Here is a 25176-nt window from a genome sequence, read left to right as displayed (position 1 = left end):
GTGCCTCATTCACCATTCCCTTTGACTTGGTGGCCTATAATAAATCCCCACCTTTATATCAGTTCGGTATCTTTCACCTTTTATTTTCACTGAAATACTTTCTGATCTTCTATCTTCTTCCTCCTGAACTAGGGAACAAGTGTGTGCTTTTGACATAGAAGATGATACCAACAGCTTTTGTCTCAACTCTGTCCTTCCAAAACAGTCTATCCCTGAATGTTCATACTGTAGTCATAAGAGCTGCCCTCATGTCTCTCTGATACCAGTCAGATCATCATTCTTTTTACAGGCTGTGACTTCCAGCTTATCTTGTTTGTTCACCATACTTATTGCATTAGTATACATGCATCAGACATATTTTGCATTTCAACCTATTTATTTCACTTTTGAATCTCTTGTTTGTCTTGTGGCCCTCTGTCCCTTTCCTACAGTTGAGCTGCTTTTTCTGGTCCTTTCTCCTCTGAATTATTTTCTCTCCTGCTGTAGGGTTTTGTTCACCATCCCCTGTGGAACCTAGTTTAAGGCCCTTCTTACTCGGTAGGCCAGATAATGCCAAAAGATTCTCTTTACCATTCTGGTTAGATGGATCCATCTCTTAAGAGCAATTGTCCTCCCCAGAACATCCATTCACTGTGGAAGAATCCAAAGCCTTAGTTCAATACTACAACCTTTAGGGCTGCATCTCAGAGCATTTTGAGGTGCCACAGAAGGCATGCCATGAACTAGAAAATGTTCCCCGCACTGCAAATATGCAGCACAGACTCTAAACTTGATACCAAGGAATCCTGGTGTAAAAAAATGCACTGGCATTTTTGATATCAGGGAATTCTGGCATGAAAAAAGCAGCATGGGGAGTACACTCAGAGCATGCTCAGAAGCAACTGGAGGCTGGGTCCTCCAAGGAGATGCTCTAGCATCCAACCAGAGTGCTGCTGCATGCCCCTGCTGCTCCAGCATGCTGCTTAAGTGTGCTGAAGAAAATAAAAGTGGGGCATTGCTGGCAGCAGTGGCTCAAGAGCTGGCTGGGACCCAGGCTCTGTCCTGGGTTGTTCTGGGGCCTGCCTGGCACCCAGGGTCTGCCCTAGACTGTCCAGGCCTGGAAGGCACACATCCATGAGGCCACAGGTAAAAGGGGATGGATGCTCTCACAGGTGTCAGCAGGTCACTGCTAGACTTGTGCAGTGGGTAGAGGGTGCAGGGGCCACTCTAGGTCAGGGCTGCTGTAGCAGTCCAGCTGGATCAGGGGACTGGTGTCCTCAAATACCAACTGACTGGGTCTCAGAAGCTCCTGAAGGCAAGTAGCCCTGAGATGCTCACCAGGGCAGCTTTTTATAATGCTGGTGCCAGCAGAGGTGCTGGCCTCAGCCTCTAGTTCCCCCTGGCTGAAGTCCCAGGAGGAGTTGGGCAGGTTCAATTTGCCCCAAGCAGCACAATCTGCCCCACACCACAGTGCATGTTCAGGCACATGTGCTGAGGCACAAATTTCCAGAACAAATTTGTGCCACTGATATTTGAGTTGCTGCAAGCGCATGTACGTGCATGTGTAGATGTGCCCTAGTTGGCTATTTGAAATGTCTCAGCCCATACCTATTGCTTCAGCTGGTTCATAAGTGAATCAGAGCTTATCCCACTTTAAAGCTGAAAATAGACCTTTGTAGGCACTAAACATAATACTTTCAAAAGTGCTTAAGTGACTTAGCAGTTCAAGTCTCGCTGTAAGTTGATGGGTTTCTAAGTCACTTTCGTATTTCAGAAAGTTTTACCCTACTCCATAATGACCATTTTTCATTCATTCCTACACTGCTGTGTACTTATCTATTGATATTTTTCAGCACCTGGAGTTGTTCCACATCACATAAATAAAACTAACGTTTTAAAGAAGGCATGGTAGATAGGAACCTTAGAGACTAACTGAACCAGCGAGCAAGAACTTGTTTCATTGGATGCTATGAAAGGACAAGCAGAATTCAGGTTGTCAAACAAAGAGTGATTTGAATAGAAGAACAGGGAAAAGAGAAAGGGGGCAGGGAGAGGCAGTGGTGTGAGAGGCAAATAATTAATACTGTAAACCATAACAGGGCAATCTGTCCTTTTAAGAGGGAACAGTCAGCCCTGTTGAGAGAGGCCAGTTGCAGAGGATTTGGATAATGAGGGAGTGTCCCATGAAGAGCTTAAAACCCCAGAGAAGATAGCAGAAAGGGAGCAAAATGGGGAGGGAACAGTTTGTAAGCAGGAGGCAAGCTGTGAGCAGAACAAGTTTGCTATCAAGCTGCTGTGCTGGGGTCAGAGCCAGACTGCCCAGAAAAGGGCAGAAGGGCTTTGTTTTGTTTTGTTTTTTCATTGGTTTGCTGCTGAAAGACTATGCTTTATTTGGGAGGACTGACTGAGGAGTTCCTGAGGGAGCAAAACCCCTCTGCGGAAATCAGCAGGCTAGGCAACCTGCTTACATAAACCCATAGGGGCAAAGAGGTTACAAAAGCTAATCCAAGCAATAGGATAAGAATCCATAGTCCCTGTTTAGACCAGATGTAACACAATCCAGTCTTGTTCCACAATTTCATGTTCAAATAGGCTTTTAAAGTTTCACTGTATAAGAACAGCTATTCTGAGGTCAATGATGGAATGTCTAAGAAGATCAAAGTGTTCTGCCACAGGCTTTTCTGTGACAGGTTTTTTTCAGGCTTTTTTAACTTGTGTCAGTTCAGTGTCTATGCATTCTTTCATGAAGCATTGCCCCATCTGTCCAATGTATACAGCAGAGGGGCACTGTAAGCACGCGGTAGCATACATGATGTTCTCAGAGGTGCAGGTGAATGAGTGTTATGATGTGTTATTTGATCCAGTGATGATGTGCTTTATATTGATGAGGGGTCACAGCTTGCATCTGGGTCCATTGCAAAGCCTTGTGATTCAGTGGGAATATAGATTCATATATTCATAGATTGTAGAGTTGGAAGGGACCATAATGGATCATCGTGTCTGACCCCCTGCCCCGGCAGGAAACAGGACCAAGGTCAGATGACCCCAGCCAGGTGACTATCCAGCCTCTTCTTGAAGACCTCCAAGCTAGGTGATAGCACCACCTCTCTTGGAAGCCCATTCCAGATCCTGGCCACCCTTACTGTGAAAAAGTTCTTCCTAATATCTAATCTAAATCCACTCTCAACTACTTTACACCCATTATTCCTAGTCACTCCCTGGGGCACCTTAGTAAACAGCGCTTCCCCTATTCCTCGTTGACCTCCCCTAATAAATTTATAGGCAGCCACAAGATCTCCCCTCAGCCATCTCTTGTGAAGGCTGAAGAGATTCAGCTCTCTCAGCCTCCCCCCATAGGGTCTATCACAAAGGCCACTAATCATGTGAGTGGCCCTCCTCTGGACCCTCTTGAGATTCCCCTCCTCCCTCTTGAAGTGTGGCGCCCAAAACTGGACACAGTACTCCAACTGCAGCCTGACCAGTGCCGCATAGAAGGGGAGCATCACCTCCTTTGATCTATTAGTTATGCACCTGCTAATGCACAACAAGGTGCAATCGGCCTTGTTGATGGCCTCATTACACTGCCGGCTCATGTTCATCTTGGAGTCAATTATGACTCCAATATGAGTTAGGTAACCTGTTTCTTGGCAGATTCTGCTTGAAGTTGGGGAGTCTACCTGTAAGCCAGGACAGGTTTTTCCATCCCATGACTACCTTGAGATAGTCATCATTTTCCAGGAGAGGTTGGAGGATAATAATAATAAGTCCACGGTGTCCACCCTGGACACTGTAGGTGACAACCATAGAGATTCTGTTATCCTTGTCTCAGAATTGCTAGCAGGTTAGAGTGGGGTCTGAGTCTGGCTTTTTTTATTTGAATAGTTTGTGTTGTATTGTGTCTTGAGTGAGTTTGTATTGTAATTGTAGGAATTCCTGCTCCAGATCCTTAAGTTTACACCCTCGTCAGTGGGATCAGAGTAGATATGGTTGTAATATAGAGCTCGGCTATAGACAATGGATCTAGTGATGTGCCTAGGATGAAATCTGATAGTACGAAGGTAGCAGTTGCCATTGATAAGTTTCTGATAAAACATGGTGGTGATGTGGCCATTGGAAACCTTCATAATAGTGTCTAGAAAATTAATTTTCTGTGTGGAGTATTCCAGAGTCAATTTGATGGAGCAGCAGCATTTATCAAAGTTCTGGTAGAATTTCTCTAGAGATCCTTTCCCATGTGCCTATACAATAAAGATATTGATGCACCTTATCTGTATCAGGGGGATGAGAAGGCAGCTGCAGAGGAGGCGTACTTCAAGGTCTGCTGTAAATAATTGGAATATAGGGGGAGGCATACACATTTTAAAATTTTCAAATAACAAAGCTGAAGGACAGCAGAAATCTGTTACTGAAAATAGCCTGTACATAAAGGCCTCACTGTAGTTACTGCTTTGTTTCACCAATGAAATTAAACATCATCTGTTCTCCTTTCTTCCACTGGGTTGAATCAGCCTTTCTTCTTAGTTAATGGCAAGGAATGTGTTTAAGCCAGTAACAGTTCAGTATGAAGAATATATGCAAAGGAACCAATAGAAGGAGAGAGGGAAAAAACCAAAATTCGGAGAACCTGGACAAAAGCAGACAAAAGCATACTTTAGTTAATAAAATGCAAATAATGCAACATTAAGAATCACTCTACACAAGGTCAACACAAAGCCCTAGATCACAACAATGTGTCATCTCTGAGTATTCCCACTCAGCTCTTTAGATGGAAAGAATGCATAAGGAACAAGTCACTCTGGCTAAGTACAGACAGTCAAAAAGCCTAAGGAGGAATCAATCCAAACTTTGAGGGTTTCTCTAAGCTGCATAGATTGGACCGTTGAGGTGTTTTAGTTCAAAAGCACACCGCCACCATTTTCTCAGCCCTGACTCACATTTTGCCATTTATACAAATGCACACAACGCAGTGCTGGGAGCTGTGTTGCACACATCATCTAAAAATGCCTTTATACCAGTTTATGTATGACTTCAGTTCCTAGTCTCTAGGAACCCATTACCGCATGGAGGTAATGGGTTCAGAATGAGAGTATGAAGCTAGGATCTTACACAGAGTGTACATAACTACCCAGCTTCTTTTGGTTAGACAGATCTTTGTAAACCCTCTGTGAATAAACTGTAAGAAATACTTAAGTCTTACCTTCAAGGATCCTCCTGAGACAAGTGGCAAGGTTACTGTGCTTAAGGCTTACCAGTTTCTGTAGTCATTGTCACACAGGGGAGTGATCAGGCTATCATCCCATCCAGCTGCCTTTGGCTTTCTGGCCAAAATGACTAGGTACTGCTTTACAGCTGGACTATTTGGTGGAAGGCCATAACAAGAGCCTTGAGAAGAGCTCAAACTTGCACCTCCAGACCCATATCAATGCCTCAACGGTTCTGCTGTTAACCCCTATAAACTCACATAGGCTTCATCAACTGAGTGGAAAGTAATGGACAGGTGAGCCACATGCCTTGGTGCACTATTAGAAAGTGACTCTTTCCCAGTGAGCAATATAACATAACTCTTCATAATAATCATCTAAAAAGACCTAGAGCAATGAAAGGACACTTGCATAATTTGAACAAGAACTTTGTCTCAACTTAAAAGCAAGCATAAATTGTATCCACATCTCAAAATGGTGCATGATGCATTTGTATGTAATATAGCCAACAGCTAACCCCTGGAACAATTCTGGGTCTTTTATAAAATTAATGCAAAGTTATTCAAAATGGATTATGAACTCAGTGGGCCAAATTTTCCCTGATGGAACTGTGTTAATAGAGTTACATGAGGAAATGTCATAGTTTGAAATGAATGAATGCTGAGCTATTGGCAGCTACTTGAGTTTCATAAAATGAAGATCTTATCCCCTTTGACACAGCGCTCAGGAACAAGCTATTTATATGCTTGAATAATGAAACACAAGGAAGGATATTTTGTTGTGAAGTGAATAATGGAACTGTAATAGTCCTGACTGCAGCACTTACATATTGAAGACATCAAATGCTTTTTAAAAAGATTGGGATTGTTATCCATGAGTTACAGCCTGGGGGTGTTAAAGCATATAGGTGAAGTGATTCATGCCAAGTCACACTGTGAGTCACTGGGGAGATGACAGCAGACCCCAAGAGGCCTGAATCATGCTCTAACCATTAAGCCATGCTACCTCCCTCTGTCAGTATGTCCATTTATAGAAAAGGAAATGTTCTGTAGTATTTTTACTTCCCACTAATGGAAAAAAGTCTTCTTCTAAAGATTCCAAACAAGATAAATTACTAAGATGTTTGAAAAAGATTATAGTAAGAAGATAAGATAATTTTCCTGAAAATTAAGATGTTTTCAATAAACTACCTCCTCTTTTTGGAGTTTCACACACACCATGAACAGCTAACATTAAGGTTATGCTACTACAGAGCACCTTGAAATTGCAGGTTTAAGAAATGCAGCACATGTGAAAGCTAATGCTGTGGGGATGTTCATGCACATGTAAAGCGATGTTAATAAAGACAAGCATCGCTTTCCTTTCAATTCTATTTGTCAGTTATGTTCATTTTAAAAATGAATTAGTGCTCTAGGTAGGTGCCAGGACAGGACTTAAAGGTGGAGGAAATTAAATTTTCATTTACAACCTAGCTACAGCATTGGTCCCTGTGGTGCAGTTGATGGGACAGTGTGGGAAAAATGTGCCAGCACTCTTATATGAAAGAAACCCTTAGGAATGAGGAGTAGTTGAACCCTCTTCACAATGCAGGTTGTGGCTCTATGTTGAGGCAGACAGTTATTTGCATAGTAAAGTCCAGCAAATATCTATGAGGTGGCGATATTTTAAAGTAATTATTCTAATCAGCGATGTAAAAATGTTCTTATATATTATGCATCCTCTGAGCCATTTAATCTGCTGGAAAATCTTATACAATTTATAAAATGGCATTTTTTATAAGGAAGGAAATGAAAAAAAATCACACAGGCACTAAAATGTTATTTACACATATACAAACACTTTTGACTGAAGCTGTGATTTGAAGCTGTCAATGGCTGACTTAAAAGCCTGCTGAAATAGTTCAACAGCATTGCTAGTTTTTGAACAGGGTGAGAGACTTTCTTTACTGTACCAATCTCCCCAAGTAAGGGGCTTACATTATGGCCTGGTAGGGCACATACAGACGAGTGCGCATGTGTGGTTTGTGGCACGTGTAGTTTGCCACATGCACACAAGTGTGCACATGTAGTTTGCCACGTGCGGGTGTTTATCACACTGCTGATTTGCAGTGCAGTGGTTTTTTTTGACACCCAGAGATCCCAGTGTCAAAAAACCCCATGCCTGATTAAACCAGGGCAGTGTATGTAGCAGCAGCATGTGCTGCCCAAAACTGGAACCTGGCTGGCCAGCACCATGCTCCAGCTGCCGCCCAGGTTCTGCAAACTTGGATCACCACCACTGGAGGCCCCTAGGACTGCACATAAGGCTGCTGGGGCCAGCCCAGGTGCTGGTCTCAGCCTCCTCTACTGTACCCAGAGCATTTTTCCGCATGCTAACCCTACGTTCAGGGGCATGCACTGGGGTAAAAAGCAGCAGCATGGATTTGTGTCGCTCCTTTTTTTCCCCTTGGCAACTGCACGCCCCTGCTCAGGGGGATGCAGTCATACAGGCCATGAACCAGCAACCTGTGATCACTCAGCATAGCAGCTAAAACAAGCCCAAGGCAAAAAATCGAAAGAAGAACGTGTTTTTGGTGGTGTTTGGTTGTTTGTTTGTTTTAAAGTGGAATCCTTTCTGATGTATACGGCATCTGTATGCTATACTGAGAGATTTAGAAACACATAGGAGTGTTCTACACTTCCTTTCCATCACTTATTTTTATAGTTTACTATAACATGTATTTTAATGTTTTAAAATAATGTGTATCAAAAGTACAATTAAAGAATAAATGGAATTCTTATTATTTTAAAATGCCATGTTATTACTTGAGCTGCAATCAGTAAGCCCAAACCTCAAGCTAAATAAAAGATGATGTGTTATGTTGGTTTCTTAAAAAAAAAACAAAGAAAAACTGTGCATAACAAGTACAAGTAAAAACCTTCATGCTTGTTTACCTGTGAACAGGTGATTCTCAACCAGCATGCCACAACACCACAGGGTGCCATGAGATTTTTTCAAAGCTGTCATGGGGTGCCACTGTTAGGTTTACAAACAAGATTTGCAAGATAAACCCAGAGATAATCAATAGAAATCTATAGTCATGGTATTTCTGAGTTCTTTTAACAGAAAAACTATCCTATTTTCTGTATGCAAAAAAGAGTGAAAACTAAGAGCTGGCACATTCCACATTCAGTCTATCAAGGGTTGATTCAAGTCTATAAAGGTTGAGATCCACTGCCTTTGAAGCTGCCAGCAACAGTCAGTCACATAATGTTTTTCACATGATATATTTTGGAATATAGTGTACAATCAAGAAGATAGTATAAAATATGAAATAGCTTGTGATAATTTTAATCTTTTTGCAGGATTTTCCATTACAATTGCAAAATATAGTTTGTTATTAAAGAGATAGAGATAAAACATGAACAAGAGTAAAACAGAGTAAAACAAAGTCGCCAAATCCTAAGCTATCCAGGCATCTATTTCTCAAACCATTTAAATTGGCCTGGAACCCCATACTGTAGAAAACAATTCTGCACTGATGGAGTGTGGGCAAGATGATCAAATGCATATATAATTTCTATTTTGCTCTAATATCTAATTTCTCCTTCCCTTTAAGCCTCCCTTTCAAATGCCAGTGAATCTGCAACACTAACCTAGTTCATCTCCTCTCTTGTTATGGCCTTTTATATTACATTTTCTTATGTTATCACTGCAGTATCTCAGAGCTACCTATGATTAAAAATCACATTGCTTTCTTCCTCCTCAGATGACAGGATGTAAATTTCAGACAGATTTTAAAAAATAACAGAAAAAAACTACTTGAATACTGGGTTTTTGCAAGTTTATTAATGTTGAGAAATCTTATTGTAATTCACGTTTCATCTTGCAAAACATTCCATAGTCTTGATGTAGTTCCTATGAAAGTTCTGTCTTCCAAAACTGCACTTCCCTCTTTTTTTTCCTTTTTTTAATTTAATTGTTTCAAAGAAACATTTGTATTCGTTGGAGACCATAGTCACTCAATGAGAGTAAGTCTGAGTCTGTCTCTTAATGAGGGCTAATTAGACTACTACCAAAAGAGAGGTTGTGGCCACGATAGTCCAGGAAATATGCAAAAAGCTACATGTGTTTTGGGGAAAGGCCCTTTGTGCCCAAAGACTTGTCTATTTCTTCCAACTATACAGTTGGTCCAATAAAAGATATCACCCCAAAACCCTTGCTTCCCTCAAGAAAGAGACTTTGCATCAGGCACTGAATTCAATTGGAAGTCAGTGCAATGTACTAAAATGATGCATTGCTGAGCATGAGAAAAATTGCACTGGAGTTTTTCAGGAGCTTGCAGTTCATAGATATATCTAAGCTAGTTTTCAAGCTAGCTACTCACCTGAGTCAAGCTGCAGCAGCACAGAGCTCTGAACAGGCTGTAAAGCTAGCCTAGGGACAGAGATCTGGGCTGATCTCTGGGATGCCACATGCAGCACCATACCTAGACTCCTGGTGGCCAAAGCTGATTTTAAGCATCAGCCCCCCCCGGCCCCCCTTCACCAGAGATAATGATAATATTCTGACAACAGAAAGAAAACCTATAATTTTCGGGCCTCCTTTCTGTCTGGGCCCCAGGCGGCCACCTATAGCCAGCCCTGACCATATCTACACTCATTTCAATACCTGATCTAGGTGGCTTAAATCTAGTTCAATTATGCCAACACAGGCAGCTGTGATGCCTTGTACTGCAGTGTAAGAGGGCCCCAAAGTTGAGGGCAAGTACATTCAGTGCAAGGGGTTGTTGAAGAAGAGAAAGATTCTTTAAAGGGGTTTTCTCTTTTCACCAGAATCATCTCAATCTTGTCTAGATTTGTTTTCAGTGAGGTGCTGAACAGGCATTTATGGAGCTGAAAAGGGGTATGGACACACACAACACTTAGGACAGTTTAATTGTGGTTTGAAATAAAACAGACAGATATATACGCCTGTTAAACTGGTTTAAAGCCACCTAAAACAGTTCAAAAGTGTACCCAAAAAATTAAGTTCTATTTTGAACTAGTTCACTGTGAATCAGCTCAGTGTTACATGTGGACACGACATGTTCTGTGATATGGGTCTGTTTGGTCCTCCAGGCTTCCCACACTGCATTGCCCCCCCCATCATCCCTTACTGTTGCAACTGGTACTCAGCCAGAATGCTATTCCCCCCCTCCTCTTTTTATTTTTCCTTTTGCTGGAATTTTTTTAATCAATGAGCTTGTTCAAGGAACAGATGTGTCCTCACTTCCTATTCCACTGCAGCCCCCTCATCATGTTCCCCCTCCAGCCCTGGGAAGCAAAAAGTGTGGATTTCCCCTTTCGCCCCTCCCCACCACCCCAAATTCAGACAAGGATGCAGCAGACTCCAGTAAAATGGAGGTCTTTAAGAGGAGGTTAGACAAACACCTTGCTGGGGTCATTTGACCCCAGTACTTTTTCCTGCAATGGCAGGGGGTCCAACTTGATGATCTGCTCAGGTCCCTTCCGACCCTACCAACTATGAAACAACTATGAAACTGTAAGGTATTGAAATTTATGAAGCTTAAATTTGGGGGAGAAGTGAAAGCAGAAAAGTGAAAACACCACCAGCTACAGGTCTCCCCCCCAACCCCACCCCAGGACTCCCAAAACACAGGTGCAAGCACTGATCCCACATTCATCCATTGCAGGGAATACTGAGCTAGATATTCACTCCCACCTCCTGGTATCAGAGCCACAGAACTTCACACAGTTGAGACCCTGATCCCAATCACTGACCTTTGGGAACAATTCAGTTGAGAATTCTTCCCAGTCAGTAACAGTTTGGAACAAATCAATTATTATGTCTGTCCACACTAAGTTTACCATTTGTAGGATGTAGACATCTAGATCTTGATAATGTAAACTTTCTGCTAATGTTTAATGTTACTGGCTCTCCCTGTGATTTTTTTAAATATTTTGAATAGGAACTGAAAAGAAGTTTTGATCTGTATTGAGATTTTAGTAGTCCACATCAAACATTACAGATCAAGTACTAGCACACTTTTATGAAGATAAGTAATCTGTATATACTGCTGTATTTGCAAAGTACTGTTTGCTCAGTGATTTTACTGTGAAACGTAATTTCTGTCATTGTTTGATATGTCAAATGCTACATGCTCTGCAAAATACTTTTATAGTTAAAGTAATTTCATACAAAACAATGTTTTTCAGCAGTTTCCACCTTATTTCAATGGTTACTGTAAACTCTTTCAAACCACAAAGAAGTTTCTAATTTTTGTGTAAAAGCTTTGTAATCCCCAAGGAAAGCACTGACAGTAATAGTCTCAAAATGGAAAAATAAACCTGTCACAGTAAGAACAATTTCCATATCTTAAAAATGCACATAACTAACTGCATAGACAAACACATAGGGTGCATGTACATATGCTATTAAGGCAATGCAATAAACTTCAGAGCAGTTCACATCAGAGTTAACTGCTCTCAGGTGCAGTGTCTACAACTGTGCCTGGGACCGCAGCATTTAGAGCCACGGCAGAGCAGACCAAGGCTGGCAGGGGACACAGGAGGTCAGCCCTGGGCTTTGGGTAGTGGCATCAGGTTTCAGAACAGCTGGGAGGAGCTGCGGGAATGGCCGCTGGCTGGTTGGGTTAAAAAGGCACAACTTGTGCTCAGCAATCACCATCCACACGAGTGTTTGATCTCAAATAATTATTCCACTGTAAAATATACTGTCCCTAAGAGTACTATCTTATGTGAGAGTTAATTAATTTACTGCACTCTAATACCAGCATGTGTGGACAGTGACACTTTACTGCAGAACTAATTGGTCAGCTCTGCAGTAAAGCCCATGTGTAGAACCATCCACAGATTTCAATTCCACTATACCCTATATTGTTGGGTTTCAACATACTTTACATCAAGAGAATTCACATTAGATTATATTATCACTCCATCCTTTAAAGTACTAGATTACTGGTAGGGATTCTGAACTAAACCCATATTTCATTCAAAGTAGAGTTGAAGTTCATATACATTTCTATTTTCTTCCAGTCTCTAAAGGCCAGCTGCTACTAGCCTTGACTACTACAGACTTTGACCAAGGTGGCACTCCTCTTGAGTGCAGTAGTTGTTTAGTGTATTATCAGTTGCAGGTTTGGTAGATCATGATGAATTCCTCTATTTATTCATATGAAATACAGCAACCGAATGACAGAAGAAGCTATAAATAACCTGTAGACAACCTATAAACAATGACACTGAGGGATAAGGCTAGAGTGACAGTTTTAGATTTGATATTGATTGCAGAGCATCATCAGTAGCCTTGTGCAGGTCTTCAGTGCAACCACTAAAATAATAAATAGGACATCCCTCCATGATGTGTGTCATAGTTTGGATTTTGCTACACTCAGACTTGGGGTCTTAATAAAATTCTATTTATGCAGTAGGTAGTTACATCGACCTTATCCAGTACAAACCTTGTTTAATGTTGTCTAGCTCTGCCTTGGTAAAGCAAAGCCAGTGGGTTTAGATGAGGAATTGTTAGGTCTGTGATGAGAAATGTACTAATGATGTCAATTGTGTTCTATTTCTGGATCCATTTTTTCTTGATGTCTGCATCCCTATTGATAGCTTTAGCTGGTCTCTTCTTTTTTCTTTGTTGTTGTTGTTGTTGTTGAACACTGATTATTTAACAAAAGAAAGCTTTGTGAGGGACATATTATTTCCATCAATATTTTTTCAGGGTTTTTAATAATAAAAGACCTGCTTTTTATTCCCCTTTTTACTAATTTTTTCTACCCTTTTCTATTTTATATTTTGCCACTGAACTGGATAAAGGATGAGTCACAAATAGGGAGGAGGAATGAAAATGGAAAGGAAAAATGTGGCAGATTTCAGTTTCTCATAGAAAATTTGAAACATCTAAGGGAAAAAATATTATTTCCTTTAAAATGTTTTGTGCAATATACAAGTGGTTTTACTATTGTGTTTTATGTTAGCAACAGACCACTGAGTTCAGTTTTATTGGGTGGACTTTAGTTCTTTTTTTGTGTGTTTGTGTGTGCAGGTATCACCACAGTATTGACCATGACAACTTTGAGTACCATTGCAAGAAAGTCTTTACCTCGCGTCTCCTATGTCACAGCCATGGATCTTTTTGTGACTGTGTGCTTTTTATTTGTCTTTGCTGCTCTGATGGAGTATGCAACCCTCAATTACTACTCAAGCTGCAAAAAGCCAACCTGTACCAAGAAGAAAAAGTCGGTAAGATGTGATCATTTCAGATTTTTAATAAATTGTATGGAATGTAGTGCAGAAAATTATTCTTTCTCTGTCTACAGAAAGTTGAGTGACTCAGGGGCTATGTAGATGTGGCACAGGTATCTAGAATTGAAGGGGAGGAATGTAATAGGAGACAGAAGTGATCTTGGGGTATATCATAAGGTCAGTCCAATACAAAAAAAAAAACTGAGTTGCAGTAAGGATGAACACAGTAAGAAAATACAAATGTGGGAAGCCTGCAGAAATTGAGTAGACTGCAAAAAATGAATTTGTGGTCTGTTTGTATAAAAAAGAAAATTAGAGGTAGATGTATTCTTGATCAATTTCCTTAAGACAGAGAGGAGAGAGAGGTGGAGTGAAGAGTCTGAATGGGGGTGTTGCTTGGAGATGGCACAGAAGTGAGCATGTGTCTGCAGGCAGATAAGATACCCAAATTTAAGAATTAATTTATGAATAGCAGAACCATGTGAAACTAATTTAATTGTACAATGTGTAGTGTGTCCCTTGCCACAGCTAAACAATCCATTTCCCTGGGACTTATTTTAACCCTAAGTGACAAGCAACCAACATTTTGCTTTTAAATTAATGACCCATAGAATACATTCTTTCTGCCTTCCTCTGGTACAGAATTTGCACTACTTGAAAGGGACACATTTAAATCATGAGGAAACTGCAAGCGTGAAGGCACTGCTTTGTGGGGGATTCTTTTTGTTTGTTTGTTTTGTGAAAAAGAAAAAAAGAGGGCATAAATATGGGAAAAGATAGGATTTGGGAAATAACAGGCTATGGTGGGGCACAGTTGGGGTGCTCGTCACGCGACTTGGACTGCAGCTGGTTAGGGAAGAGCCAGCAGCGAAGGCAGCTGGGAAAATACCCTGAGGATGCTTTTTTTTAAGGTGGAAGGTGTGTGGCGGAGCACCAGTGGGGTACCCGCTACTCTGGGGAGTGAGAGAGGCCTTAGTGAGAGGGAGGCGGTGCCAGTGCAGTCCATAATAGGGCAGAATGTGAGAGACCTAACACTGTTCTGAGCTGGGCCTGGACTCAGGCCAGAGAAGAGCACAGGTGTTAGGAATATCTGCGAGGCTTGGGATGCAGTACAGGGGTGGTTGGAGCTACATACATAGGCCCAGAAGAACAGGGCATCATTCAAAGAGCAGCCTCCCACCTAATTAAGCCCCTAATCATTTAACAACAAGGCATGGCAGGAGAGAGATGGGTGGCATGCCTAGAGAGAGGTGGAAGATTAGCACTGTGGCTGGTCGGTGAGTTCCCACTTTGCCACACAGGCCATGAGTGAGTGAAAAGCAAATAGGTTAATGAATCAATAGAGAAGCATATAAATAAAAAAATATAATCATAGAGGGCTCAGATATCTATAAGTCTATTTTAAAAAATCTATTAAACATATATAGTGGGTTTTTATAAATGTGCACTGCTTGTGAAAGTTACAACAGGAAGAATTCTTCCAAAAGGAATTCCAAAGCATGATAAAAAGTGGCCATTGAGCAAACAAAAATGACAGTGGATGATGAGGAAGGATGAGTATAGAAAATGATAATTATGAAGTGGTTATATTTTAAGGCATACAAATCTAAATGAGGGTGTGATGCAACACCGATGAGATGTAGTAACTGAAAATGTGACAATTTAAGTAACATGAGAATAAAAGCTTTGCTATTTTCTACTAAATATATTAACTTAATTAGGTGATGATAGGATTCTCGAATGAAAAATATCAGTATTAAACTTCTGTGTGATTTTCCTACTTTTTAATGTGTATTTTAAGAAATGTTATTAAACCTGGATGACTATAAGGCAAATGTTTTATTCTTCTAAATAATTCTCTTGTTTTATTTAAGCTACCTGATGTCAGTTTTGGTCATATGATGGTAAGTACACTATTTTATTCAAGGACAGTAAAGGAAGCATGTCAAATTGCTGACACCCACTTCAAAATATCCATGGAGGAAGCTTTAATGTCATGTCATGCTGTACCTGATCTAACTGTGAATGTTTTTCTTTTTTGTTAAAAGGTCAGTTTGTTTTGGGCAATAGAAGAGGAACAACAGAGCTGCCTCTTGCTATATGTACTTGCCAAGTGATTTAGGGTGATCAAATCTGGCATCTTCTGTTGTGTCTTATTCTTTGCCAAAACATTTTGCATATCTGCTTTATAAAAATAATATAGAAATAGATATTAAAAAATCCTAAACACATTTAATGAATTTAAAATTCCCCAAAACTAAGAAATAATTAGTTTTAAAAAGTTAACTCATTTTCATTGTACATAATACAATATCTGTACAAGTTTTAAACTATTCTTTGGATAGTGAAGGCAAACAATTTTCAAGCACAGCTTAATGATGTTTCACTCCCAAATTGGGTCATTGCTTCTAGTTAGTTATTTCTAAATGCACAATTGTGGTAGGTGGGTGCTGAATTACACATACAATTTTATAGATGAACAGTGTGGAAATCTTACATGATTGAATATTCTGATTTATGTGTGACAGATACAGCTAAATATATTGAAAAAAATAAGACCTAGACCTTTTCATATCTTGAGTTTTGGGCTGTTTAAGTTTCTAATTTAACATAGCTAATTGTTAACATTAGCTTTTAAAATAGAATAACCTTTTCCTGAAGAAAAGAAAGGGGAAAAAGCGATGCCCTTTCTAATGTGACTATTTAAAAATTCTGAGTTTGAAATTAACACCTTTGAGATGAATGGACTGAGAAGATGATGTGGTCTTGTTTGCTGCTGCTATTGTTTCACTGAAGGTGCTTTTGTGAAATGTTACCTTAGTATTCTGATAGCTTCGTCACAGCAAATAAAAAGATAGGAATTTAAGTGCTCCAAATGAAAATATATAGCTTGGGGAAATAAAGTGCTCAATGTAGAAAAATTGTGAAGAGATCAGATAACTGCAATTTATTCACCCACTGTTTTCATTTGCCTTTGATGATAAAGCAGCTTTTAATAGTTGTGTGCTTGTACTGTGTCTTTTAAAGAGTACATATACCAAAAAATAAATGAAATAGTGGATTTTATGAGGGTTGATGTGGAAAAGATGCATCTTTCTTAACATTGTAGTGCTGCTATTGATGGAGATGGGTTTTATTAGGCTCCTATAATCCTAGCAGGTGAGTGCTGACTATGAGATAGTAATTTTTCAAGTCTATCCTAATTTCTTTTCCCTGCCCTCCCCCAGCATTTTAAAAAAAGTTTTACCACCTTGTAGAGAATGCCATGTCTAACATGCACAGAACTAATTTGCTCAGCTATTTTTTAATTACTGGATTTGGAAAGCCACTGGATTTGGATCTAGGCACATGGGGATTTCCTTACAGGAGGATCTTTTATGTGGCATAGATGCAAGATCTACACAAGTTTGTAAGGCTAGAGAGTACTGTGCTTTGTCTAATCCCATTTGGTACATAGTAACACACTGACACATGTAAATGTTGCAGGGTAGGTTACTCTAGAGTAAACCCACCCCAGGCAGGTGTCTACATGTGCGAGGATGTGGGAGCAGATTTACTGCTCCTGGCAGCAGTCTGCTTCCACCCTCTTTGGCACTGCACCAGCTGTCTGCAGCAGCCAGGAAGAGCTCTAGGTTCCCCCTGGGTGACAGCTCAGGTGCTGGCAGGGAGCACGAGAGATTGCTGGAAGATTGCTCCCTACCCCTGGGAGCTACCAGCTGCCAGGGTGGGGAGCCAGTGTCCCCTTCCCCTGGCAGCAGGGATCTCCTGGCCCCAGCTTCCCAACTGGGGTCAGGGGGCTTGGAAAGAGCTGCAGGGGAAGGACAGGTCCCAGCCTCCTGCCCTGATCTGCCAGTGGGGCAGCTAGCAGCAAGTCTCCAGCTGGGCAGGGAATACAGCTAGCAGCAAGCTGGGGGCTCACTGCTAACTGCCCCACTGGCAGATTGGGGCACAGGGCTAGGACCTGCCCTCCCCTGCAGCTCTTTCCTAGCCCCACATTTTGATTGCCCAACTGGGGCATGGGGCTGAGACCTGCCCCTAACTGGGACAATTCCCAGATAGCCCCCAAGTCTGAATGTGCAGCCTGGAGGTCCTCCAGTCTGTGTGTGAAGACTTCCCCAGGCAGCCCAGGGCTGCCCAGGGCTGGCTGGGAACTGTCCAGGTCAGAGACAGGTCCCAGCCAGCTCTAGGATCAGTGCAAAACAGTCCCCGTGCAGAGAGCTCCCAGCAAATTACTGCATAGTAAACCTCTGCACATGTAGACAGTGATCCTACAGCACAGTAATTTATGCTAATCTGAAGTAAAGCATCTCATGTAGATTCACCCAGGAACTTTAGAAGCACCAGCAATTGACAGCTTAAAACATCCAAAAAAAGGTAATCTATTCTTATATTGGCCTTTCCTCTGCTTTCAGAGCTGAGGAGAAACTTGACACAACAGAAAAACTGGACTACTAACGGGCAAAAAGAGGCTTTATTTTATTGTTTTTTTTCTCTAAGGAACTTTTGGAATACTGAATATATTCTTTTCAATTTAAGTTAACTGGAAATATTTCCCTCAAGTCTTTAAAAAAATACTAATTTGGGGCTGGCATGGAAAATGCAGCCCCAAAGTAGAAAGTTTCAGAAATCCCAAATATGTGGAAAAGAAAGGTTGGTATAACAAAACTCCACTTGTGCCTTACCTATAGATTTTGCTACTGAATTGTATTACAATCAGGTATGCTGGAATTTTATACAAAAATAAGGTTCCTAGAGCTAAAATGGATTTCATGTAGTAGCAGTATATAATATTGATTATATTGAATGCTGTTGTTGTTGTTGATGTACCAGTATTGATGTGGATGGTGATACACTGATGAGAACTTTTATTTCTTAATAATTAATATTAGTCATATTTACAACACTAATATTGCACTACTAATAATACTGATATTAATAATAATAATAAGTAATACTAATTTAGTATTAAAGGGCAATTGGCAAAAGAGTTTGTAGGGATGACAAAAAGAAAAACAAGAGAAAATAAAATTGTTCTTCTAAAGCATTATAACAAGGTGAAACCATGCAACTTGTTTCCTTTTTTTATACCTCAAGAATTGGGTACATTCTTTTTGAGTCTGATTTAAAGGTCAATGAAGTTGATATGAGTCTTTCCACTAATTTCTGTAGAAGAGGTAAAATTTGCAGGGGGAGGGTGTTTGGTGCACAGAGAGGAAGAGCCAGTTACAGGTGAGGGAACTACATGAAAAAAATGGTGTGACAGCATATAAATAGCAGGCAATATAAAGACAAAAGAAAGAGCCTAGAGTTAGAATGAAGGTGGAGGTGGAACTGTGTAGAGCCTTGAAGTTGAGGGGTCACTGGTTCTGTTTATTATTAGAATAATGCTATAAGATAGGCCATGTTCACACATGGTGTGGACGTTTGGTTCCCACATGGCAAATTACCCTGGGTGGGGTAGGGGAAGCTGGGGCCAGCACTGGACTGGCCCCAGCAGCCTTACCTGAGGGCCTCACGGGGCTGCAGCTGCATCGCTCCTGCCATGTGGAGCCTAGCCAGCAGCAGAGTGCAGCTCCAGCTGGCCAGGATCTGGCTTTGGGTGGTGCCACTCCTCTTTTTTTATTATCCATGGGGGTTTTTGTCCCCTGGATATTCAGAGGTCAAAAAAACCTTGAGTGCTGCTCCATTGCAATGTTGAGAACAACTGAATGTGCAGTATATGGCACTGCAGGTGTGTCTACAATACCACATACTGCATGGCTGTGCTCATCTGGATGTGGCCATAGTGTCTAGTGATGTTAATATAAAAGTTGGCACTGATAATGGTTGTCTTATTCCACTTATGTATGAATGTATTTGTTTGTTTGGTATTTTTCTGGTTACTCTTCATCATTCTAAGCTTAGGTGACATTAATACTGCTGTATTTGCTAACAGGAATGACTGCATGTGAGGGTCCTCTGGAAAATAGCTAGTATACTCATGTATTTGATGACCACATCCTAGTTACTGCTCTAACACCATTCTTAAATAACTTAAGCAGCAATTGATTTTGCAGATGATAGACTGATTGTGTAAGTGAACACTTGAGATGCCCATGGAGAATATGCCCTGAAAATTCATTTAGGTGGCCACTGCATATCATAAGCACTGTATCAAAATACATTTGCAAAGGTATATGTTAGTAATAAATAAGTTGATATCTAAATCTAAAAGTCCAAAAGCATCAGTTGCACATGCTCAGCCTCTCTTTCACCATGTCTATAAGTGCTGATTATATAAGCTAAGGTTTCTTTTTAATCTGTTTTCTTTCCCCAGAACTATTCTGTACTTGATATGAGACCACCACCTACAGTCATCACATTGAACAATGCCATGTACTGGCAAGAATTTGAAGAGGCTTGTGTCTATGAGTGTCTGGATGGGAAAGACTGCCAGAGCTTTTTCTGTTGTTATGAAGAATGTAAATCAGGTTCATGGCGGAGAGGACGAATTCACATAGACATCTTAGAATTGGACTCCTATTCAAGGGTCTTTTTTCCTACATCATTCTTGCTGTTTAACCTGGTCTACTGGGTTGGATACCTCTACCTTTAAATGTTGCCTGTAGTGGTGAAGACTACTCTTTTCACACTGCTTGGGAATGGTGAACATGCAGAAGAGGAGGGCATGGCCAGTTTCATCTCAAATTATAGAGGCCACGTTACCTTTTATCATCACAGAAACTGATGAAGGATTTTAAGATGTAATTGCCTGAAAAAGAAAAATCTTGAATTCGCCCTACTGCTAGTCATTTTAAGTACAGGATTCTTACTAAATTCAGCTGAATATGTAGTGTGAGCAATGTTTATTATTTCTTATATAATGAAACCTTTATTATTCTCCCTTGACACAAAATCATGCAGAATTCAGGCAAGGAAACAAATGTGAAACCTTGATTTGGGTTCTTTATTCATATGCTCTCTTCAGTTTTCCCCTGTCCCTGGAGCTCAAGCAATGCCCACTGGTACTGGCTAGCCGTGGTGCAACTAGAACCGAGAACAACCCAAGCTACCCAATTGTGCTGAAGCCTCCACAGTTGCTTGGAAAAATCATCATAGAAAAAGACTGTTCCTCCAGTCCTGTCAAGCCATGGAAGTTTCCTTCTCCTGTAAAGCTCTGGGATTAATGAGTTTAGCCCCTTCCTACCTATATTGGTTTTAATTCCAGGTGAAAAAGCTGATTTACAAGAATACTCAGATCTATTACCAATCTCTGAGATGGCTGCAAGTAGAACTTTTAAAGCATTTCAAAGCCTTTAACTGTCATGTTTCGACTGGAAACACTTACGGTGGTAACTGATTTCTAAAATAGTTTACTTGAAACTGGGCAAGACTTCTGCTTCTTTGTGTTGTTGTTGCAGGCTGTAGTTGATAGGTATGAGTAAGTTCACTATTTAATAACACTAGGGATATGTGATTTTTTGCAGATTGTGATTTAATACAAAGTTCACCCATGTTTTCTTGGGGTTTTTTACATCCCCCCGTTCAAATTATTTTCAGGCAAAAGACGAGGTTGTATTCCCACAAAACTAAGTCTGGCAGTCCTTACCTATAGACGATTGCCACTGAGTGTGAATTAGGGACTAAAAATGTTGTTCTGTATAGAGCAATATGGCAGCTTAAGTGACTGTAGTGGATTTAAATCAAAGCAATTAAGAAATATGACAAAGGTTAGAGATTTTGTTGGGGGAAGTGGGTGGGTTTTTTCCCCCCAGCCGCCCAGTAGATTTTAACCTGGAAAAACATTTTGAATTCTGGAATGTTTCACATACTGAATTCTTAAACTATTTATTTTGCAACATTTTAAATATTTTTACAGTGTTCAGCTATTATTTTTTGACAAACACAGTCACTAACGTAATTACTAAGCAGGCAAAAGTCACTGAAAATCAAGTAGAAATCAGTTTTCAGTGTCCTTTGACTGATAAAAAGTGATTCAGACAAAAGCAGGATAACACATTTTGAAGTAAAGTATATTTACAACCATAAAAGGCATTTTTTTCTCTTGTGAGACCAATTAAACTTATTCCAAAAATGTATGCATCTATCTCATATGCATTTGAACACAATGGACAGTAGAAGCTTGAAGATCAGTCCTTTGTATCCTCAGATGGAAACAAAGCTAAAATCCTGTAAAAAAAAAACAAGGACTAATACCCTGGCAACTTCAAATATGAGTAAATTAGTTATGTTCTTCAAAATACTAGTGCATCTCATCACTGCTTCTCAGTGCCTGCAGAGTATTTTTATTTGAATGAATATCTCAAAAAATTAAATGTAGCTTTTCAAAATATTATTTTCTGGTTTCATTAAAGCATAGGCTAAGTATGAAATGTTAGTAGACTGAAAACGAGATCTAGAAAAATAGTTTGTGTTTGACTTCTGCAGAATAAAAGTATTGAGCAAAATGCAGCTTGCTCAGAATAGCATGGAAAGACAATAGGACACTTTTTGGTTTGATAAGGAACCTTGTTTTAGTGAAATCTTACCTAATCCATTTCCTGCTAGACTTAAAATTGCATCTTTCCCTGTAACAGATATTTTAATGATACTGCTTTCCCACAGTAATTTGCTATTCCTCTGTGAACAAAATATTTTTTGTGCAAAATTGTGGGTGTTCTTTGTTGGGTTGCAGTTGCATTCTGAACAAATTGATTGGGAAACTCATGAAGTGAGATAAAGCTAAATATCCAGGGCTGAAACTGTGAGCTGCTTGCTGCTCTGATAACTGCCACCCTCAGCCATACTTACAAAATGTCAAATAATATTTTAAGCCAAAGCAAAATAGTGAATCCATTTATTCTTTGGGAGCCTGATCCTGCAAACCCTCTTCACACACTCAATGACTTCAATGGGAGTATTCTAGACCTTTGATTCATAAAATGATGTTTATTAAACAACTGTATATATAAGTGAGCACTCTTGAAGTGCCTGTGAATAGTGTCTGTTCCATTTGTAGACCCATCTGTTCTGCTGACCCATTGCTACCCAATCTATCTAAAAGCACACTGCACCCTCAGGTCCTTCCTTGGAAGATTAATTCTACTAAGTCTGTTTATAGTGCCTCTGTTTTATGAGTGCCTTCATAAACAGATGTCAAGACATGAAATTCCACTATTCCATCTTGTACAACAGTAAAGCTCCAAACTAAAACATACTATTATTAAGCTTGAAAAAAAAAGTAAAGGCACACTTTTGTTGCTATTTTAGGACAGCTACAAAGCTCTTGCCCAAGTACACATATATGCACTCAACTTTTTTGCAGTTCTGGTTCTGTGTAGCTGAAAAAAATACCCTACCACAATGTTATATCCCTCTCTAGCCCTATATAAGAACCAAGAGTGGATCCAGACAGAGGAGTATACAGTGGCACAGACATGCCCCCTTTGGATGTGTTACATGTGAGCTCTTAGCACAGGTTCTACCAAGATCCCCCACTGGAGCCCACAGTGTAAGTACTGCTGCTGCCACTCATCCCCTCCCTTCTTCTGCTACTGAATTCAGTAAGGAGAGGGAAGGAGAGAAAGGGCAAACAGCAGCAACATTAACCCACTGGGCTCTGGAGCTGTGCAAAAGCAGGGGCTTCAGACAGACTCCAGCCCAATCATCTGATGACCCACACTCCAGCTGCCAGCCAGGCTACGACCACCCAGATCACCACTGCTGGAACCCCAGTGGGCCCCCAGGATCCCAGGTAAGGTTGCTGGGGTCAGCCCAGGTGCTGGCCCCAGTCTCTCCTACCCTATGCAGGGCAATTTGCCACATGCCAGAGCGCTCATGCAGGGGCATTCCTTGGGGACAAGTAGCAGCAGTACAACTATGTGCCACTGCTGTTTGTCCCCAGGGAAATGCACATGCATGCTCATCTGGACCTGCCCTGTGGGTGCATCTATACATGCAGTTTGCTGAGGAGCTGACTAATTAGCTTCACAGTAAAGTGTCACTGTCTACACATGGGCCTGTATTACAGCTCAGTAAATTAATTAACTCCACTATAAGATAGTACTGTCCAGGGCAAGTGCTATTCTAAGGCAGAGTAGTTACATGTGCCAAAATGTATGTGTAGATAGTGACCGGGGCTGCCTGGTGTACAAGGATGCTACAGTGCAGGGTTTGCCTGCTTCCTAGCCCCTCACTGTAGCACCCTTGTGCCCCAGCCAGCCCCTCCACAGCATGTTGAGCTCAGGCGGAGCAGCCCCGGGCTGGTGGGCTGATCTCCCTGGGTCCCATGCCAGTCCAGGCTTCTCCACTCCAGATCAATGTGCTGTGGTCCCAGGATCACGTGTAAACTTTGCACCCTGGAGAAATAAACTCCAGCACGAACTGCACTGGAGTTATTTATGTACTAATTACATGTGTAGATGCACCCAGCACGATTAAACAAGATTCACCATTCAAATTCTGTACACCTAAAGAAGATGGTTCTGGATGTGAAACTTATGTTCTGTATCTTGTTGCAACACAAAAGCTTACCCATGTCTCTGTTAATATGATATGAAAATCACACTGTCCATATTTCACTTTGGCTCCATTGTGATGTAGGAGGTAGCTGCTCAATACTTTTGTGGAGTGTCCCAACACCATTCTAACAGTGGGCTTTTTAGTAAATCAGAACAACTTATCCTGAAAGAGTTGCAAGCATTAAGATGAAAAGTGTCCCTATATTTGCTGTGCAAAAATCTGTAAAGCCAAATAGTTTTCCATTCACATTTTATGAAGCTTCAATTCTGAGTGATGATAATTAGTTTGCCTTTCTGGAAGAAGTTTTAAATATGAATGCCTAGTGCAATCAATTCATCTAGATACCTACATGAAAAATCAATCAAAGGCCTTTGCACCAGTGTTGTTTTAGCTTTTAAGTAATAGCAAAGATTTTCTTTTTTTTAACTCCTTACCCTGTGAGACAACACACTTTACATATCAAAGTAATATTTATAATTATCAAAGCTTTCATTTGCTGCAGCTTTATTTCAATTAGGAGTTGAGGAATGGCATTTTACTGCATTAAAGAGAGCACTTGCAGTGCATTTAAAACTTTTTAAAAAGAACACTGTGCTTAATAGACTTAATCACTTCTCAGTTATTATGACCTTGACTCCTAACCTATAATAAGCTTCTTGTTTCCCCTTTCCAAATTAAACAAGTTATTAAATCTTCCCCCTACATTTGTTCTACCCATAATAAAAGTTTATTATACCATATCAAACTATAAGACAGAGTCTGATGTCTTTGATGTATGGGTAATATGGCTTTGTAATCAACAAGTATGACCATAAGTGATATAGGGTAGGGACTAAAATATCTGGAATTCACTGGTAATACCAGGCACCAGAAAGAGGAGCTAAGCTGGATCCATAGAAGTTATATTAAGAAGTTTCCAGATCCATTATCAGCAGTACGTAGAGGTAAATGCACAGTAAACAACTTATTTCTGGCTGAAGTATAATTTGGGCAAGATTCTGTTTCACTTCATGCACCCAAGTGGGATGTATGCAGCCATGTAACTGCAGTTTGTGGTAGTCATGTACAGTATTGCTCACACAAAAACACACTAAGGAGGCTCAGTAGGGCTGCACTCCAGTTAAGTAGCTGTGGCAAAACAGAATCACCTGCACGTAAGGCCAGATTAGTCCCAAATTTCACTCACAGAAAAGTAATGGGAGGAAAAGGCTCTCCTACCTTTTAGACCAATAAAAACAATTTGG

General features: G+C 40.5%; 1 protein-coding gene across 1 annotated transcript in view; it reads left to right on the top strand.

Annotated features, from left to right (window-relative positions):
* LOC102574446 (gamma-aminobutyric acid type A receptor subunit gamma3) overlaps nucleotides 1–24869 on the top strand; it is a 31119-nt gene extending 6250 nt beyond the window's left edge. Inside the window, exons 2-4 of the mRNA XM_014600476.3 lie at nucleotides 13233–13429; nucleotides 15307–15336; nucleotides 19749–24869. Coding sequence (XP_014455962.2) covers nucleotides 13233–13429; nucleotides 15307–15336; nucleotides 19749–20027 — 506 coding nt within the window. The 3' untranslated portion in view covers nucleotides 20028–24869. The remainder of the gene's footprint in view (nucleotides 1–13232; nucleotides 13430–15306; nucleotides 15337–19748) is intronic.
* The last annotated feature ends 307 nt before the right edge of the window (nucleotides 24870–25176 follow it).

This window comes from Alligator mississippiensis, chromosome 1, assembly GCF_030867095.1.
Source record: "Alligator mississippiensis isolate rAllMis1 chromosome 1, rAllMis1, whole genome shotgun sequence".
In the NCBI taxonomy this organism is placed as follows: Eukaryota; Metazoa; Chordata; order Crocodylia; family Alligatoridae; genus Alligator; species Alligator mississippiensis.
This window is presented reverse-complemented; position numbering and strand designations above follow the sequence as displayed.